The sequence below is a fragment of the Mus caroli genome, unplaced genomic scaffold, assembly GCF_978045245.1.
Source record: "Mus caroli unplaced genomic scaffold, Mus_caroli_1 scaffold_8, whole genome shotgun sequence".
NCBI lineage: Eukaryota > Metazoa > Chordata > Mammalia > Rodentia > Muridae > Mus > Mus caroli.
The window spans coordinates 867,767-886,424 of record NW_028227263.1 but is presented as its reverse complement, the minus strand read 5'-3'; the positions used below and the strand labels follow the sequence as shown (position 1 = coordinate 886,424).

At 46.8% G+C, this 18,658-nt stretch overlaps 1 protein-coding gene across 10 annotated transcripts in view; it reads right to left on the bottom strand.

Moving 5' to 3' along the window:
- The window catches only part of Ppfia1 (PPFI scaffold protein A1), an 86,944-nt gene that overhangs the window by 7,179 nt on the left and 61,107 nt on the right, over nucleotides 1-18,658 (bottom strand). For 3 of the 10 annotated variants that reach the window (XM_029479208.2, XM_029479210.2, XM_029479213.2), the window contains 9 exons: nucleotides 16,287-16,438; nucleotides 14,988-15,160; nucleotides 14,578-14,671; nucleotides 7,973-8,054; nucleotides 7,683-7,883; nucleotides 5,408-5,470; nucleotides 4,904-4,930; nucleotides 1,200-1,378; nucleotides 1,011-1,108 (listed from right to left, as the gene is read on the bottom strand). In XM_029479208.2, the coding sequence (XP_029335068.2) occupies nucleotides 1,011-1,108; nucleotides 1,200-1,378; nucleotides 4,904-4,930; nucleotides 5,408-5,470; nucleotides 7,683-7,883; nucleotides 7,973-8,054; nucleotides 14,578-14,671; nucleotides 14,988-15,160; nucleotides 16,287-16,438 (1,069 nt within the window). The remainder of the gene's footprint in view (nucleotides 1-1,010; nucleotides 1,109-1,199; nucleotides 1,379-4,903; nucleotides 4,931-5,407; nucleotides 5,471-7,682; nucleotides 7,884-7,972; nucleotides 8,055-14,577; nucleotides 14,672-14,987; nucleotides 15,161-16,286; nucleotides 16,439-18,658) is intronic. The other 7 variants (XM_029479216.2, XM_021166032.3, XM_029479218.2 and 4 more) reach the window with 4 other exon arrangements.

The window sequence follows — 18,658 nt, the reverse complement described above, 5'->3', positions numbered from 1 at the left end:
GAGCTAAGAATAGTCAGTCTAAAAATATGCCCAATCACTTCCAAAGACAGCTCCTGTCAAATGCAGGAAGGCAGAGGGCCACAGAAAATAATGCAGCAGATTCAACATTCTTCCCCCAGATTCTGCTCTGAAAAAGAGGTCATTCCCAGGACTCAGGCAAGAGCATGGGACAAATTGACCTTCAGATGTGCAGTTTGTTTCCATTTTTCTCTTTTTGTTGTTGTTGCTGTTGTTTGAGACAGGATTTCTGTGTAGCCTTCATTGTTCTGGAATCTACTCTATAGACCAGGCTGGCCTCAAATACATACAGATCCTCCTACCTCTGCTTACTCAGGAATGCTGGGATTAAAGGTGCGCACCACCACTGCCTGGCCACCTCTCATCTTTTTCATATTTTGTTTTTCTTATAAAAAACATTTCTAGGGCTGTGGTGAGCCGAAAGAGATTAAGTGACAGAGACTAAAACATCGAGTGTCCACTCAGAACCACTGCTAAAATCATCAACGACTTCCTGACTTCTGAAACTGTCTCTTCAAGCAAGTAACTGTCTCCATCACTGGTGCTGCGGCAGGGAAGAAGGCCCTGCAGCCTGTCCTGCTTCTGTATGTCCTCCCTATCCATGCTGCTATCCTCCAAGAGCAGGCTGAGGGTAGCCTTGGGGCCTCCTATCTTTCCTGTGGGATCAAGACCCTTGAATACCCTACAGCTATGCATTTCATACTTATACCAGAGAGTATGCAGCAGACTCATCACTGTTCTGCATTTGGAAATATGTTGATATTTACACAGGACACACATAACCAAAGGATAAAACACTTAATTTCACAGGAAAAGTACCAGTACTGATGACTGTACAGGCACGCTCTCTATCACTCCTTTCCATCTTCCTCAGGTTAGGCCAGTGCCTCCACCTAAGCCTTCCAGGATTCTTCCTAGTGCTGCTCAGCAGATGTTCCACCCACTGAAGCTGGAGCGCGGGCAGCAGAAGCCAGACCAGGTAGGGAACTCACCTCTTGTCTCATTCTGACTCTCTTCTCTTTTTCTTTCTAGTTCTTTTCGGTCATAATTTAACCTTCTCAGGCACATAATTCCACACTGGAAACTATTTCTGTTTACAAAGACACAACAAAAAGATATTATGTGGAGCTAGCAACAGGGCAAGGCTCGGGCCAGATAAAGCATGGCGAGTATCCACTTGCCTGTGGAAGCTGTCAACCATCTTCAGCTGCCCTCGCAAGTCTTTCTTGGTCAGGTGGTCCAGCATCCGGGCATCTACAAGGCACTCCATAAAGTAGCTGCGGTACTGCGGCAGGCCCAGGCTGGGCAGCCACTCGTTGCCAATCCACTCATGGTTCATGTCCCCATATGCTAGAGTCTGCTTTTAGTAAGTGGGTGACGTTAGTTATGGACTTCAAATCTACCACATTTCCTGAAGACTAAACTAATGACAGCACTGGACTTGGTAACTCCTGGGCAATCAATCTCCCATTCCCATCACTTAAAGAGTTAGTGAGACTCCAGACAAAAGGAGTCATTAAAAGTCATAACCTATCTAAACAAGCCACAAGGAAACCACAGCCAACTTGCAGAGCCCCTTCTGAAGAGCTGTTAATACAACAACTAAGAATGACCACGACTCATGAACAAGTTTGAAGGGCAGGTTCAACTTGACTCATTAAAATGATCTCTGACTGGTTTTGACTTTGGTTTTAACACTTTTTCATAAATGTCTATTTAAAAACCAGTAAAAGTTGATTAGAAAAAAAATTTAAGAGACAAACCAATAGCTAACAGGATTCAGTGAAGAAAAAGACAAATGCACAACTAGAAACAAGCCATAAATACTCCTTCCATCCAAAGCACAAAGGGGAGGAGTGCTATAAAGCAGCTTTTCCTTGAAAAGACTCAGCATGGTACAGATTGAAGCAACAATTATCAATTAACTTGATCTATTTAGGTTTTCCATAATTCTCTACCTGACACCAGAACACTTCCTTTCTTTTCTTGAGAGGGAACAACCATACTGCCCAAGACAGGATGCAGAGCCTCACACTCCATCCCACCAGCCCATGTGGTCCTGGAGGCCACCATCTCAAGGTTGGCACATCATAGTCAACTTTCTGGGCTGCTCAGCCTCTCAAGTCGTGGATGATGGTTGCACAGCCCCATAACACATCCAGATGTGTTTGGCTTGGTGTGGTGCAGACTGAACCAGGCCTCATGTACAACTTGGCCACAGAGTGACGACTCCCCAGCTCTCAATATGCTTAGAAGCAACATTGCACAGTATTTTCTGACTCAAAAAAAAAAAAAAAAAAAAAAAAGAACCAGAATCTGTAACTGCTGCAAGTTGAAGGTTGACTTGGGATACAGGGCAAGATCCAGTAAAGATAGGTGGAAAAGATGGGAGAAAAAAGAAAACAGCAATTGGCCAAATACAGGGTCACATATCCATAGTTCCTCCAACTATTCAATAGGCCAAGATGGGATGGTTGTTTAAAGCTGAAAGTCAGAGGCTAGCCTGAGTAACACTGCAAGACTTTGTCTCAAAGGGATAAATAATGGCTAGAAACATCTAAATACCTTCCAAACATTTGTAAATTAACACACTTCCAAAATAATAGTGCAAGGATCTATAATGTCATCAAGTCAATCAACAACATACTAAAATACCTGATGCTGAGAGGCTTGTTGTCATGGGAACATAATCTGGGAAATTTTATATATCAAGAATCTGGAAAAGCATAATACTATAAAAGACCCAGAAACACCACGTGAAAGGCTCTCCCATTCACTGTGGAGAATTCAGCATTCTGGGAATGGGTGAATCTACCTCCAAGCAGCACAGAGCACCTGTGGAGGGGAAGAACTGAATGCTTATCCACAAGAAGTGCAGCTGTGCCCTCAGTAACTCCCAGCACCGAACCACCAGCACAAGGCAACAAGACACACAAAACCAGCGAGCAGGGAAGGAAGTCAGTCAGCCCTGTCATTCACAAAGGACAGGACCACCTGAGACAGGAAGCTGCACAACAGCCCCCAGGCCAAGACCCAGGTGGTGCTAAGCAGTATGAACAGGGACCCATTTCTACAGACTAAGAACCAACTGGAAACCTAGGTTAAAAACATCACTTCTAGTGACTAAACAGGTCTGTCCTGTGGAAATGAGCACACTGCAGGCAAAGAGAGCAGGTGACTTGATGCTGGGAAATGGAAACAGCCTCCCTCCACTGCTCACCTGCTCCAGCCAAGGCACAAAGACAAAAAGAACTATTCTATTCTATTACTGTCCCTAAGCACTCTGGATCATCACAAGATGTCACTGTCTATCAGCACAGGGACCCTCAGCTATTTTCTGGCCTGGGTCTACGTTCTTGGAAGGGCAGAATGAAGAAGATCCTATAAAGAAAGGGCCAAATGAGGCAGCACTGTCCCATCTGCATGCTTCCCAAGCACACCAATCACTTCTTTGTGGTGGCCGTTGCAGCGAGGGCTCAGTCCAGGGAGCCCTCCTTTTTCTCCTAGGATGCTGAGATAACCTAGGAAAGGGAGGCACACAGAGCCAGATGCCCTAGGACAGAGGAAAACGCTGCACAGCACAGACACAACCCAGACTAAGCAAAACTTAGGCTACAAAGAAGTAGGGTCATGGCCACACCTCTTGTTAATGGTTCCTCAGTGTCCACAGTCTATCCTGTGTGGGAGAGCAGGCTGAAGTCTTTGCCTAACAGCTCAGTTGGGAAGAGAATTGCGAGGGAGTGATACAAGCCCCTTCTTTCACACTCCACTGCAAAGCATGCTGCTCACACTTCCTAGCCTGAGACAAGCATCTATTTCTACAAAGAACTAGAATCACTCTGTGTGGACATGTGAGGTGCCCTGTGATCATCAGAAAGTATCCAGCTGACCACCCTGACTTAGAAGCAACATTGCACAGTATTTTCTGTGCTGTAAGGAGCTGCTAGCCAGGCTAAGTAATGGCAGGGAGAGGCAAAGCACAGGAAGAGCAGTGGACCAGAGCCTGTATCCTTTCTGCATCACAGTGACATTGATAAAGAGGGAGGTAGCTGTCTGTGTCGGGGAAAACTAAGAATATTACCTGTGCCGGTCCATAGCTCAGCCTCAGCAATAAAAGCTGCTAAAATCCAGGGACGGGACAACTGTCATTCACCTGAGCTGCCTGAATGCAGAGATGGCAAAGCACTTAGGAAGAGCTCCCTGGGTAGTAAAGAACTGGGGACTGAGAGTGCAAACACAGTGAGAGAGCTCAGTGGGCAGAGGCACTGGCCAGCAAGTCTGAAAACAGAGTTCCTCCCTGGAACCCACATGGGGAAGAAAAGTGACACTCCTGCATTGTTCTTTGACCTCACTCTGGCATGTGCACACAGACAGATAAACACAAATACCTAAATGTAATAAAAACGTTAGCAGGAAAATGCAAACACCCATGAGATAGGAAGAAGCCTCACCTCTTAGAGTTCCCCCAGTGAGATCTTTAAATCTATGCAGCATTAGGGCAGCACTCAGTAAGACATCAACACAGAGACACAGGAAAGGCATAATGTTTCTAAGGTTTGCAAATTTTATACTTTCTCTACCAGGAGATCTTGAAACCTAAAGTCATCCCAGCAGGGAATTCTGCACGCACTCTTAAAAGGTGTGGGCTCCTGTGTGAGGAACCCCACACTGACAGAAGCCTGTGCTCATGAAGAGTCGCTATAAAGGCTCCTGTGAAAATGTTCAAAGTTGTCCATGAGACGCTGCCAAGCCTGCCCTGGGCTTTAACCACACTGAGCAGACTGGGGTTCTAAGAACATCCAGAAAGACAAGTTCCATGCTTTACCATCCCAGAAACTTTCTGTTGCTACACAGTGAAGGTAGGTAGGTAGAGAAAGATGCCAACCTGAGCCCAGCTTCCCTCCTCGTCTTCCTGATGTTACATGGTTAGGAATGCAAAAGAACAAACCATTAGTGTTTGTAAGCTATGGTAAGGCAAGCAGGCAAACATGGATGGTTGGACACATGAGCATGCTGGGATTGCAGCAGCATGCAGTCTGTGCAGCACCAGCAGCCTGGGGTTTTCATGCAAGAAACACACCCTTTCCATGCCAGCATATCAGTAAGAGGGAAAAGCTGGGTTCCACTATCAGAGTCGGGTGCTAAACTGAGCTCTGTCCCCAATAGAATCAATTCTATCTAAATGAGCACATCTGCAGCAACTGTAAGATCCTGGAAAGAAAAAACTAAAGCAAAACAAACTCCTGTTTGTACACTTAGTTGATAACCTAAGAGGGGACATGTCTGTGAAACAACTGAACATTAACACCTTCATTCCCAACAGAAAGGCCAAAGCCCAAGCTGGTCTGACACAACACGTGCCCTGAGAATGCAGGCTGCAGTGACTAACCGTTTGTGGCGTGGCTGTAAGCGTTTCCATCTCTTCATGTGTCAACCAGACATTTCCTGTGGTCTAAGGTACCCAGTGCACCAGCCATATCCCAGGGCCAGGGAAGCATGACAGAGAGGAGAGGGCACACAAATAAAACTTCAGGCACAGGAGCCTGAGGCAAAGGCCACTCTTCACAGAAAATGATAAAAAGCCACATGAGCCCAGCCCTCTTGCCAGAAGCTATACTCTGGCAGTAACTGCTCAGCAGAGAAGAGCTCACAGCTTCCAGGGCTGGGCTGCTGTGTCTGCCCCTGGGGTACATAAATAAAGAAAACAACAGCCATTTTAGACTTCCAGAAACGTTGGCTCTCTCAGAACTCTGCTCACTCTCTTACAACAATCTCGCTGGATTGGAGATAGGGCTCAGTGCCAGAGCTGCCTATCAGCGCAAGGCCCTGGGCTTTATCTCCAGTACTTCCTAAAAAAATCCCTCCCATAAGCAGCCTCATTCCAACAGCAGCAAAAAGCCCCTCTTCCAGCTGGCAGGTATACACCAGGGAACTAGCCCAGATGGGCCAAAATTAACCATACCATGTCCTGGTTGTCTCCCTGACACAACCAGAGACAGGACCAAAATCTATATGCTTGTTACTATAAGCTCAAGGGAGGAATCTATGCCTGTGCCTAATAGTGTGGAGGGAACACTTCCAAGCTAAGATGGTGGGAGCTCCCCATACAAGCACAGCAGAGGAAGACTTTGGAGGGGCCTCAATGAACATGCCTTTCTGACATGAAACTATCAGGGAACAGGAGGGATTGTGGCAACAAATATCATTCTCTGGATAAGAGCTCTGAGCCACAGCTGAAGACAGAATCTAGGGTTCATCCCACAGAGAACAAAAAAACTTTTCAACACTTTAAATTAAGTTTGAGTTAGGGTGAGGCCTTAAGCTGTTGCAAAAAGGCATGTCTCAAAGGTACTTGAGGGTTTCTGCAGAATCACTCAAGCTAAGTCAGGAATACAGCCATGTTTGACTTTCCCCTTTGGTTGATTTTTACAGAGAAAAATTACTGTCCAGTGAGAAGAAAAGTACATTTTCTGGTGACCAGGACACTGGGTGGCAGCAGCTATTCCTCACTAGTGACATCCAAGGTGCTCTGCAGAGCTAATACTCCAGAGAAAATGCAAGCAGCTCACTCCATACATGCTGCCACGGAGCCCATGCCAGGGCAGAGTTCAAAGACTGAGAAGGGCAGGGGCTGGATGCCAGTGAATTTTAATTCAGCTAAGTAAATCTAAGTGTACTTCCCTTGTTCTACGGTCCAGCACACTGTTCCGTAACATATGGCAGATAAAGAGGCACAATCCCACCTCTGTGACAGACCAGCCACAGGCCCAGGCCAGCAGCTATCCCTGTCGAGTCAGAGACCCTGGATCCCTACTGTCCTACTGTTGCACTGTGAAGAAGTCACAGGGGAATGTGTAACCTGCTCAGCAAGTTGCTCACTCTGTGTGAATGCAGATTCACTCTGCATGGTCAGGGGTCATCAGGCATGAAAGGCAAAAGGCAGGAAGTGCGAGTATAGAGTATACACTCCTCAGTTCCTGCCCGGAAGCCCTCGGGACAACAGGTACAATAAATGCATGTGAGGGTTTTTTGCTTTGTTTTTAAATAATTTATTTTTATGTGCTTTGGTATTCTGCCTGCATGTATGTCTGTGTGAGGATGCCAGATCCCTTGGAACTGGAGTTACAGACAGTTGTGAGCTGCCATGTGGGTGCTGGGAATTGAACCCTGCTCCTTTGGAAGAATAGCCAATATTGTTAACTGCTGAGCCACCTTTCCAGTCCCACTGTGAGGTTTTAAAGAATCAATTTCTACCTTTAAATACCTTTCTTCTTGAGGTTTTTCTAAACAAGCTTTCATTTTTAACTTGATTAGGGTCTCACTGCTGGACTCAAAGCTCTGATTCTCATACTCCCACATGATCAAATGGACCTCACACTCAACTTCAGCCAGGCTTTCATGAAAACCTTTGTCCAATGCTGGTTACTGGTACCTTTCACATGCTAAGCAGGTACTCTACATAAATCTGTATCCTAGCCCAAAATGCTTGCTAGTCTTGGGTCATCCCATTCATACAAGCAAGTTCTAAGGCATCTGCAGTCATGTTTTAAATAAGACCTTCTGGGGGTTACAACGACCTATAAGAAAGCAGGTTGAGTGGTCTGCAGCCTTCCAGGAGACAGTCCTTCCTCCCTGAGCATTAGAGCACCTCACGGGAGACTTACCGTCCTGGATGTGGGTGGAGCAGAAGGGCTAGTCAGTGACATTATCTCCTGGATGGCCAGCCGTAGCTTCAGCCTGTGCAGGGGGTTGCTGATGCCAATCTCCCGCTGGATCTCAGTGTCTGACAGGGCGGACATGATGGCACCACTCTTGACATTTGCTCGGCAAGCAGCCACATACCAGGCAGGCATCCCAACCCAGAGCTAGACATGACAACAAGAGGGCCAGAATATCAGGCAAGTGTGAGAGGCCTTGCTGAGTTCCTATAGTGCAGCATGTGAAGAGGACTCACCTCTAACCACACTACCACTGTGGGCCCATCCCACTGTGCAAAAGGCAAGCCTTGCCTGCGGGCCTCCTCCAGCAGCTCGTGCCTATGAGGGAGACATTCAAAAGAACCAGTTAAGTAGATATCTTTGACAGGTTTCTAAAACACACAGGTGCTCACCACCTTCTTCCAGTCTCCAGCTGCTGGCACCATTCATAGCACACTAGCTGTGTTTACTACAGAGTGCCTGCATGAGGAGCTGGCTGAGCCCTTTATCCCCAGAGAATCCCACCTCCTCTGAAAGAATGACCAGTAGCTTGAGTGACACCCAGTAGTCCTCAAACCTAAGTTCATGTAGCACTAGGCATCACACCCTTTTACCCTTGCCAGAAAGAACACAGACATGTTGGTAGATGGATACTTGGTGCTGAGTGTCCTTATACCTACGAGAATGGTACCCCCTCCTTCAAAAATTGCAGGTAATGGGGTGCACCTTTAATCCTAGCATTCAGGAGGCAGACAGAGGAGGGTAAATCTCTGTGAGTCCAAGGCTAGACTGGTCTACACAGTGAATTCCAAGACAACCTGAGCTACATATTGAGACCCTGTCTCAAAAAACAAAGACAAAAAAGAATGTTTCAAAGCCCTGGGGAGCCAGCACAGTGGGCAAACTGCATCCTAGCACACACCAGATGTGGCCTCTATCCCCACACACAGGTTCTTTCTCAAAATTACATTTTTCCCTGTGTGCATATGAAGTGGCCAGAAATTTCTGAATCTTTTTTTTTTTTAGATTTATTTATTATTATGTCTAATTACACTGTAGCTGTCTTCAGACACTCCAGTAGAGGGAGTCAGATCTCATTACAGATGGTTGTGAGCCACCATGTGGTTGCTGGGATTTGAACTCAGGACCTTCAGAAGAGCAGTCAGAGCTTTTACCCGCTGAGCCATCTCACCAGCCCCGCATCTTTTTTTTTTTTTTTTTTTTTTCCTAAAGACAAATACTTCATGTGAGATCCAGCTCAGCAAAACTAAAGCAAACCCCCTAATCCTGGCTCCATAGTAACTACCCAGAGAGGAGCTTTCCCTCCAATCACAATGTCATAGATAGCTTCAAGCCTGCCTTCTTCAGTCACCGTTGGCTCCTACAGCCAATGGCTACTTTCTGTCACTGCCTTCTGGCTAGGGGCAGATTCCCAAGGCAGAGTCAAAATAGTACTTCTGATCTGAGGAGCATGGCTACTCATAAACCAGAAGAGACAGACAAGTGTGCTCATGTGGGGCTAAGGAAGTAAGGGTCTGTGGGATTGACACCAGCCCTGGCCACAGGGAGGGAGCCAGTGTCTTTGGGGCACCAACTAGTGACTGGGGGACTTTCTGCTTCCTCCAGACAAACTCTCCTCAAAGACAGCTGGTATCACTTATCAGAACAGGCAGAGAAGCCACAGGAAGCAGTACGGTCACTCCTTGCAGATCAACCCCAAATAAAGATAGAAACTCTGAGGACACAAGGCAGCCCATTCTGGGTATGTGGCTTAGCCACAAAGTTTCTAAGCTAATTTCACACTGAATGAACTAGGTCCTCCTCAACTGAGACCTTTGCTAGGACTTCTGTTATCAGTAGTAACAGATCTAAGGAGAGAAGAGGTAGCTAGCTAAGCAAGCACACAGCAGTCCTCAGTGGCCATCTGGAGTCTGCTGCAATCTTGGGGTGCCCTAAACTCCCTCGAGCACTAAAAAGCCTTTGCTGGTTCTTAGAGTCATGCAGCAGCAGAAACACTGTGGAAGCAGTAGGAACCAGTCAGACAACATTGAGGGCAACCAATCATAAAAAGCAGGACCCAAAAGGTGTCTAGCTATGGCTACCCTCTGCCTCCTTAGTCTTCCCTATTGGGCAGTTTGTAACCTTATAGCCCAAACACAGCCATGGCAAGGCTTGTACATTTGAGTCTCAGATTTCTTGAGGGGTGCACAACTCTCACCCCTCAAGAATTAATCATGTGTCATGAGACATAATGCAGAACTATAGACACGGAAGATTAGCTGACTTCAGCCTGGGGTGTCTTATGAGAACAGTACTACCTCCCTCCTCTCCACTGTACCTGGGAATGGGCTGACCCCTTGATCTTCACAATACCCTCCCAACTCAGCCTGTTTTCCCATGTAGGACTTTTGCAGACTCACCAGACTGCCAACAGTCACTTTCTAGCTATAGAGCCATTGAGCCTTTCTGCTCCATACAACTGTTAAAGTAAATGTGGTAAGAGATGTGACAGTTCATGCTTATAATCTCAACACTTGGAAAGTTGAGGCAGGAGGACTGTCATGAGTTTGAAGCCAGCCTAAACTACAGCAAGACCCTGTCACAAAAGGTGAGGACATTTAACCCCCACAGACACTTCTGTTTTCTTTTAGTTTTTTGAGACAGGTTTCTCTGCATGTTAACTCCAGCTGTCCTAGAACTTGCTCTGTAGACCAGGCTGTCCTTGAACTCACAGAGATCCACCAGCCTCTGCCTCTGCCTCCTCTGGGAATGAAGGCATGAGCCACCATACCTAGCCACATTTATTTTCTTACTAGTCAATTTTCCAGGCAATAAAAACTTTTTTAGCCAGTGGCCTCAAACATTAAAACACAGTGACCAATGTACACAAAAATCTTCTAAAAAATCTTGGTGTGTGTGTGTGTGTGTGTGTGTGTGTGTGTGTGTGTGTGGTGCATATGGAACCTAGAAGTAGACTTCAGGTGTCTTCCACAGTGGCTCTTCACCTTTCTTTTTTGAGTCTCTTACTAAGCCTGGAGCTCAATGAATGGCTAGACTAACAGACTAGTGACTGAGCTCCAAGGATCCACCTGTAGTGACAAGTTTGACAATTCTGGGATTTTGGTTACTTTTAAAAACAGAAATATTATATGTTTTCATTTTAATCCCGGGTGTGGGGTGTAAGGCTGTTTTGCAGCAGCTATGCTCTGCCTTGTGTGTTCTAGAAGAGGCATGGTTTTGCCAGCTGCAGATAGTTTCTGGGATTGTATAACATTTGTAGGAATTCTTTACAGGGTACATAGAGAGAAGCCCTGATAAGTGGGGTTGGTCATTTAGAGAGGCTATTTGCAATGTATTAGTAGTTGGGCTCAAAGAAGAAACAAGAAGAAATAAATTAGATTCAGGGATCTCTATCTCTCTCCCCCCTCTATCCTTCTTTCTCTCCTGTTTAGTGATAGGGGGTAAAACAGGGGCGGGGGAAGGTAAATGATGGGAAAAAGACGACTAGACAATGTAGTCAAGACTGGATACTCTCACCTGTCTCTGAGTCCCTACCACATGCGGAGTTCATCTGAGTGCTAGAGATCCAACCTCAAGTCCTCATGCTTACATGACAGGCACTTACAGACCGGGCATCTCCTCAGCCCAAGAGAATCTCTTCTAAACGGCCTACATAGCTATCTGTACCTCAGGGCTAAGACCCAAGAGTATCAGTCTGTTTGGAAGCATAGGAGAAAGACAGTGCTGACCTGAGGCCACAGGTGCTGCTTTTAGCCTCAATTCCACAATCCCCAACATGGCAGCAGAGATTCTGTTAAGCTTTCTCCTCCTGACTGTGAAATGTAACAGGAGTACAAATCTATAATCCTCCTTTCTCTGCCTTCTATCACTGGAATTGTGGACATGAGCCACCATGCCTAGCTCCTAAACGTAAAATGGCTGCTCTAACACAAACTCCTGCAGCAGACATTGCCTTTCTAACCAGACCTGGAGGACTGAGGGGTGTGGATCTGCAGCACAGTGCTGGCCGAGCAGTCACTGAACCTTGGCCTCCATCCTCAGCATTTCAAAGGCAAAGCAAGGAAACAGTGATGGGAACTGGTAGAGGTTTAAAAATGCACTCAATTCTATAAGGAATGGCCCATGTATAAAGGGCAGGTCCCAGGATTAGATGGAGCTTTTTGGTCACCTACTCCATGATACCAGCAAGCATGGTAGCTCTCCGTACTCCACACCCAACTATTTTTATTTGCAATATGCCAGCACTGTTGCACTGAGGCTCTGAATGAAGGCCAAGGGGCCTTTCTTTCCTGACACCAGTCACTGCAAATGTCTATATCAAGTTAGCAAGCTAGGAGTCCTTAGGACATCAGTGCCATCATTTTGACAGGGAAAGGACATAGGCAAAGACCCTCTCCGAAGGTGAGCATTGAGGGTAAGCCTAGTATCCTTAGGAGCATCCCACAGCATGAGTTTCCCACCTGGGAGCACACCACAGCGCCACAAACAACTGGGAATGCCCTCAAGTTTGTGGCTTTGGACACTGAGGAAGGAAGGAAACCCCTGCCCTAAACATGCTCAGCAATTCACCAAAGCATGACAAATTTACTAAGCAAATTTGCCAGGCCCTTGCCAGTTCTCAAATGTCTGATCCACTCAGCTGGAGAAGAGATCCTCAAGTTGGAGGGTGGCCACAGGAAGCATTCCTGAGAAACGAGTTTGAAAGTTCAAGCACACACTCATAACATATATTAATACACACTCAAGTCAGATCACACACCTGCCCTTCCTCACCCTATGCTCACATTTGGAATCACAAGCAAACTGATATGTTGGGAAAATTTAGACTGTGTTCTCTCAAATGGAATATAAAACCTCTAGAGGGAGAAGAATGTGTTGACACAGCTGCCAGGCCATACACAGCCTTGCTGTTTTCATTATGGTGTGTGATGTGAAATGGAACACATCAGTGAAATCTGGGGGCACAGAAGTTTCCCAATGCTGTTCCAAGAGGCAAAAGGCTGTTTTAATACCAAGTTTCATACTGCCAAAAGGCAACTCCCAAGGTGTATCAAAACATTTTACTCAGTTCCAAGACAGCAATATTCCAGATCAAATTTGGATGGTAAGAAGTTCCTAAAAATTTCCATTTGCAGAATCCCAAAGGTTAGGGAGCCCACAGCACTGCCAGTGGAGCCTGGTTCTTACCTAGGACACTGACAGGCAGAGTTCATGACTGGCAGTCTCAACAGCAAGGTCAGCACCACCCCAGGTGCAGTGCACTGTCTCTAGAGCACTCAGGACCCTCTGCAGAGCCACCCAGTCAATCCAGGCTCAAGGCCTCCTTTTCCCTCTGAGTTCAGCTGCCAATTCTGGTCTATACCCTCTGCCTGTTCTTTGATACACTGTTTCATCCTATCTGCCTGCCTCCCTCACTGGTTCTGAATGTAGCAAGCTTCCAGACAGTCATTCTCTGGAGTCAAACAGTTGTTCTTCTCATCAGCACAGAGATTTACTTTGCTGTTTTTTTTTTTCCTCTTTGCAAACCCAGGGTCTTATACACTATATGCTTGTTTTACCCTGAATGACATCTCCAGTCTTTGAAGACTTAGTACAGAATTGGTATTTAATAGGTTACATTTTAAGATTTACTTTTTATTTTATGTGTATGTGTGCTCTATCTATATGCACACCTGCCCACCAGAAGAGGGCATCAGATCACATTACAGATGGTTATGAGGCACCATGTGGTTGCCAGGAATTGAACTCAGGACCTCTGGAAGAGCAGCCAGTGCCCTTAACCACTAAGCCATCTCTCCAGCCCCTGGTTCCAAATTCTTAAGTATGTCTGTGATAAAAGATCACAATCTACCAGAAAACACAGGAGGCCATTCATATGGACCCAAACAGTAACTGTGGCTGCCTCTATAGCTCAGTTGTTTAGGATTATTTGCAGAGCTTATTATTTGAGACTGGGTATCTCAAATAAATGTATCTCAGGCTGCCCTTGCACTCACTATGTAGCAGAAGATGACCTTGAACTTCTGATGTTCCTGCCTCTACCTCTGGGATTTGACATGTGCCCAGTTTCTATAGTGCTGGTGAAGGTCTATGACTCTGTGCACTCTAGGTTAGCACTCTACAGCTGAGCCATATCCCAGCACAGTTATCACTTTTTAAGATATCTATCATCCCATTTAATACTCAGAACAACTATCCAGAGTGAGCTGCTGTGACTTTCATCTTACAGATGAAAAGAGGCACAGGGAACATGATTCCCCAGAACCACAGAGCTGACCTGAGCAGGGTAGGATTCGGACTCCAAAGCTGGGTTCTGGAGCATGCCAGATCACTAAGACGCTTCCACAGGGGCAGGAATCCAGGCAAATGCCTTCTATGTGTCATAAATGCTCTCTTCTTCAGGAAGTGTGAGTTAAAAAAGGTTGTAGTTGCGTGAGTGCGTGTGTGTATTCATGTATGTGGGTACACTCCAGATACATGCAGAGGTGTGTGTGATGTGAGTGTGTGTGTGTGCGTGCGTGTAGGAAGGGGGAGTATATGTGTGTGTGTGTGTGTGTATTCATGTATGTGGGTACACTCCAGATACAAGCAGAGGCATTTTCCTCTCTCATTCTCAACACCACTTTCTGAGTCAGGGGCTCTCATTGAACTTGGAGCTTGTCCATTTGGTTAGACTGCTGGTCAGCAAGATTCAGGGACCCTCCTGTCCCCACCTCCCCTGCCCTGTATGGAGTGACTTCTTCAGAAGGCTGTGCGCACACACAGCTCCGTCCAGAATTTGAAACCTAAACCCCATTCACCCTGGAGACTGCCTCCAGTGGAGATACAGTGAGCAGCTTACTTTTTCTGAAGTTTACGGTTTTTCTCAGCTTGTCCTCCCAGTTTGCTGAGTCCCAGGGCATCTTGAGATGAATTTTCTGTCTCTGAAACACCAGCTACAAGGAAGCAGAGGCCCCAGACTAAAGTGAATCAACATAGCAGAGCTAAATTCAGATCTGCTCTCTAAAGGCAGAGTTAAGCTTAAATACCCAATAACTATTTCTGACCAAACAGCCCAGAAAACTGCTTAAGACAAGACACCTGGTATATCTGAACTGCTAGCAATTGCTGTTTGGGTAGTTTCTGTACGAGGGCCCACATTCCCTCGAGATCGTCCAGTAGCATGGTGGCACGTGTGGGACAGGCAGACCCAGAAGGCACCCAAGAGCACCCCACACTCTTGTTAAAAATGCTTACTGTAAACCTACCAACCTTGCCCTGGTGACTCCTTGCCCAGTGGACCAGGCCGGCCCTTTTCCTTCTTCCCAAACAAGCGGCCAATGGAGGATTTGATGCCCTTCTTCTTTGGGGCTTTGTGGAGGGAGTCCTGGCTACTATTACTGCTGCTAGGGTTGCTCACGGGACCATCCTGGGAGCCTGTGGAGCTTTAAGGAAAGAAAATGGACTTTCACCAGGAGCTGTATCACAATGCAGGAGTCTGCATCACAACACAGGCACTGCAATACTTTCCTAGGTTGTTTTTGTTTGAGACAGGCTTTCACTCTAGCCTAGGCTAGCCTGGAACTCAGGACAACCTTGTCTTAGCCTTGAAATCATCAGGCTTATAGCCATGAGTCACAACACCCAGTCAGACACTCTACGTTTTTAATAACTACTCCTCAAAGTTTCTAAGATACATCAATCAAATCTCTCACAGAATGCTGTGCAGTGACACAGGCTGCCAAAGATGCTCAGAACAAAGGTTAGTTCTGGAACCCCAGCTTCTTTAGGACTTGACGTCTCTCTTAAGAGGCCTGACCTCCAACTAGCTGACAAAGGAGGTCTAGACTCAGTCAGAGTTGCTTGCAGGGCAGAAGGAGAGGGAGCAGCAGAAAGGAGATGCCCATTGGGACAATTAACTGCCAGTCAAGAACGATGTTTATTTACCACCTACAGAGCTGGGTGAGAGCTACCATTCAAATGCCCTCTCCAACCCTACTCGGGACAGCACAGAAACTCTACAAATGGCCATGCAATGACTATCTATCTCAGCAACTAGTCAGGCTCCTATTTTTTTGACAGGAAACATTAATAAACTGATGAGGAAAACATGGACTGCCCAGCAGTTGGAGACACATGAAGGCCAGAGAACAGGAGAAGCTGGGCTGTCAGTAGCGTGGCATCATCCAGAACCACACAGGCACCTGCGTGTGAGCAAGGCTGTGAGGTCCTGGAGCACTACTCTTTACCAGGACCATCTACTGGAAACTACCTGGGCCAATGTCAGTAACTCCAACTAATAACCTGAAACTCTTTTACGATTTTTCCAAGTTATGGTTAATATTCATTCGTTTGTTTCTTTTTGAGACAGGGTTCTCTGTGTAGCCCTGGTTGTCCTGAAACTCACTCTGTAGACCAGGCTGGCCTCGACTCAGAAATCCACCTGCCTCTGCCTCCCAAGTGCTGGGATTAAAGGCGTGTGCCACCACTGCCCAGCTATGGTTAATTTTCTTAAACCCCAGACAAGCACAGCTCCGCACAGGAGCTGCTGTCCTCAGCCCCGCTCCTTACTTCCTCAGGTCCCTGATGTCCTCATGGCTGACCGTGTGCAGCGCGCCCTTGTGCATCCTGTCTAAACGCAGGGGCCTCGGGGAGGAGGGGGGAGAGGTTTCACATTTTATCGTCGTCTTGTCGTCTCGTACCTCTTCTCTGGAAGCTGGCAACTGAGGGCAAGATAAGGGCAAGAACAGTGAACAGTGTACTAAACTTCAACTTAAACATCTATGAGCCACTTTCTGCTAGCACAAAACAACAGACACATTGTTTGTTTGTTTGTAGTTTTATTCTGAGACGGGACCTTGTGAGAGCACTACCACTTCAGTTTCCCCAGTGCCTGAGTTACAGGAGACAGCACTGTGTCTGGCTGAAAGGCTGCATTTTAGCTAATACCATCCTGAGGACTGCTGTCCAGAAGGGAACCAAATAGCATAAAGCAATGTAATTCACAGCCCATCTCCCTGGGGAAAGTATTGAGCAGGCAGGCACAGGACACTGACAACTCCTCCCTGGGGTATTCTGGGGGACATCAGGGGCCAATGCCCAGCAAGGCAGCCACGACCTGATCCAAGTCATCAACCTCATCCTAAGCAACACAACAGGGCAATCAGCTGTCACTGACCCAGAGTTCTGACAGGCTTCCTCAGGTCACTCCGAGGGAGCACTGAGGAAGTGGCCAGCACCTTTCTGTCTGGGGCTTGGGAACACACAGAACAACTTGAGATCATGGGCCACATCCATGTGCATGGCTGCATTTCTGGGTGTTTGGATTCTGGCTATCTGTGCAAGCACACATGCAGTTTAAGACCCCTGGTTTAGATAGAATAATCTTGCATATGTCACTAAGATGGCTGTGAGTATGTACAGAGGATCCACAGCCATGAACAGCTGCACCCAGTTTGGGTCCTATGGATCCACCTGTGCTATCTGGTTTCATGAAGCCCAAGAGGAATGGCAGCTGACTGCTGGAATGGCACTAAGGGGCATCGGTCCCACTATAGCCCATCTGCTCAGCATCAGACTGACTCAGCTCAGGACACTCATTATCTAGTAGCAGATACACTCTACATTTCCCTGTCTAAGATGATCTCAAAACAGCAGCAGACACCATGGGTCTGAGCCAGGCTCTGAAGAGTACATGCTAAGCATGCAGGAAGCCAGGATTCCATCACCTTCTCTCTAAAGCTACCATGGCTAGAAACTTTGAAGGAAATGTTAACAGCTAAAAATAAAAGCAAAGAACAAGAGCTCAGAAAATCCATATGATAGGAATGTGCGCTGTTATGTTCCTGAGCAGAACCTCACCCCACGACAGCTCTCAAGCTGGTCCTAAAATCCTGACAGAGACTCACAAGTGGGTCCCTCTGTGCTCTTTCAAGAAGGGGTAGCACTAGGACTCTTCAATGATACCAAGTAGGGAAGTGACTTTCACTTGCCAGTGATACTAAAGGAGAGGCAAGGTACATCAGCTAGCAGCATCTAATTCAAGCCTGGCTCTGCAGACCAGGTCACCTTCTGGAGTGGAGTGTGGCTCACACACTGCTTCCTCACTAACACAAGCCAGTGGAGCTGAAAGGATCATCATGCGGGACAACTGGAGAGTTGTGTCACTGCAGCCACCTTGTGTGGCATAGTTTCTTTGGTTGAGGACAAGGGGTAGAGACGGGGTGGTCTTGCTTTGTATCCCAGATTGTCTTAGAACTTGTGCCCTTCCTTGTTGTGCATGGGCACTGCTTGAACAGCACAGACACATAGTAAGAAAAAAAGGCAAGAAGACAACAAACCACAGCACCATCAGGGCCATTGCAGGTGGGGATGGAAGTCACAACTGCTCCACTATGCAGCCGCTTAGAAAGTTTGTTGACAGGGCAGGGCTCCTTGACTGGAGCATGGAAGATCAGAGGTAGCATGTCTAGGTCAACCACCAAGAGCTGCTGCCAGCTCTTCCCAACTTTGCCCAGCATGCTGCACTCATACCAACTTCTAGATATTGTCAGGGAATCAGGGCAGCTGGCAAAAGGCCTAAGGGTAAAGTGGCCACCAGCTCAACTTTTGACGTCAGACAGACCTGTGCCCAAGACCATAAGGCAGACACTTCAGCTTTCACACTGATGAATGGGGTAAATATGATGACCTGGATCCCACAGCGATGCATGCAAGAGTTTAAGACAATGATGGTTCCAGCACTTGGGAGGATGAGGAAAGAGGATTGCTATGAGTTCAAGACAGATCTAGGCCACCCAGTGAGTTCCAGGACAGTGTTGGTCATGGATTAAGACCTTCTCTCAAAGAAACAAAATTGTTAAACCAACAAACAGACAAACAAACAAACAAACAAACAAACAAAAACAAAGCCTTGGCCACACTAGGCCCATGGCTGGCATGAG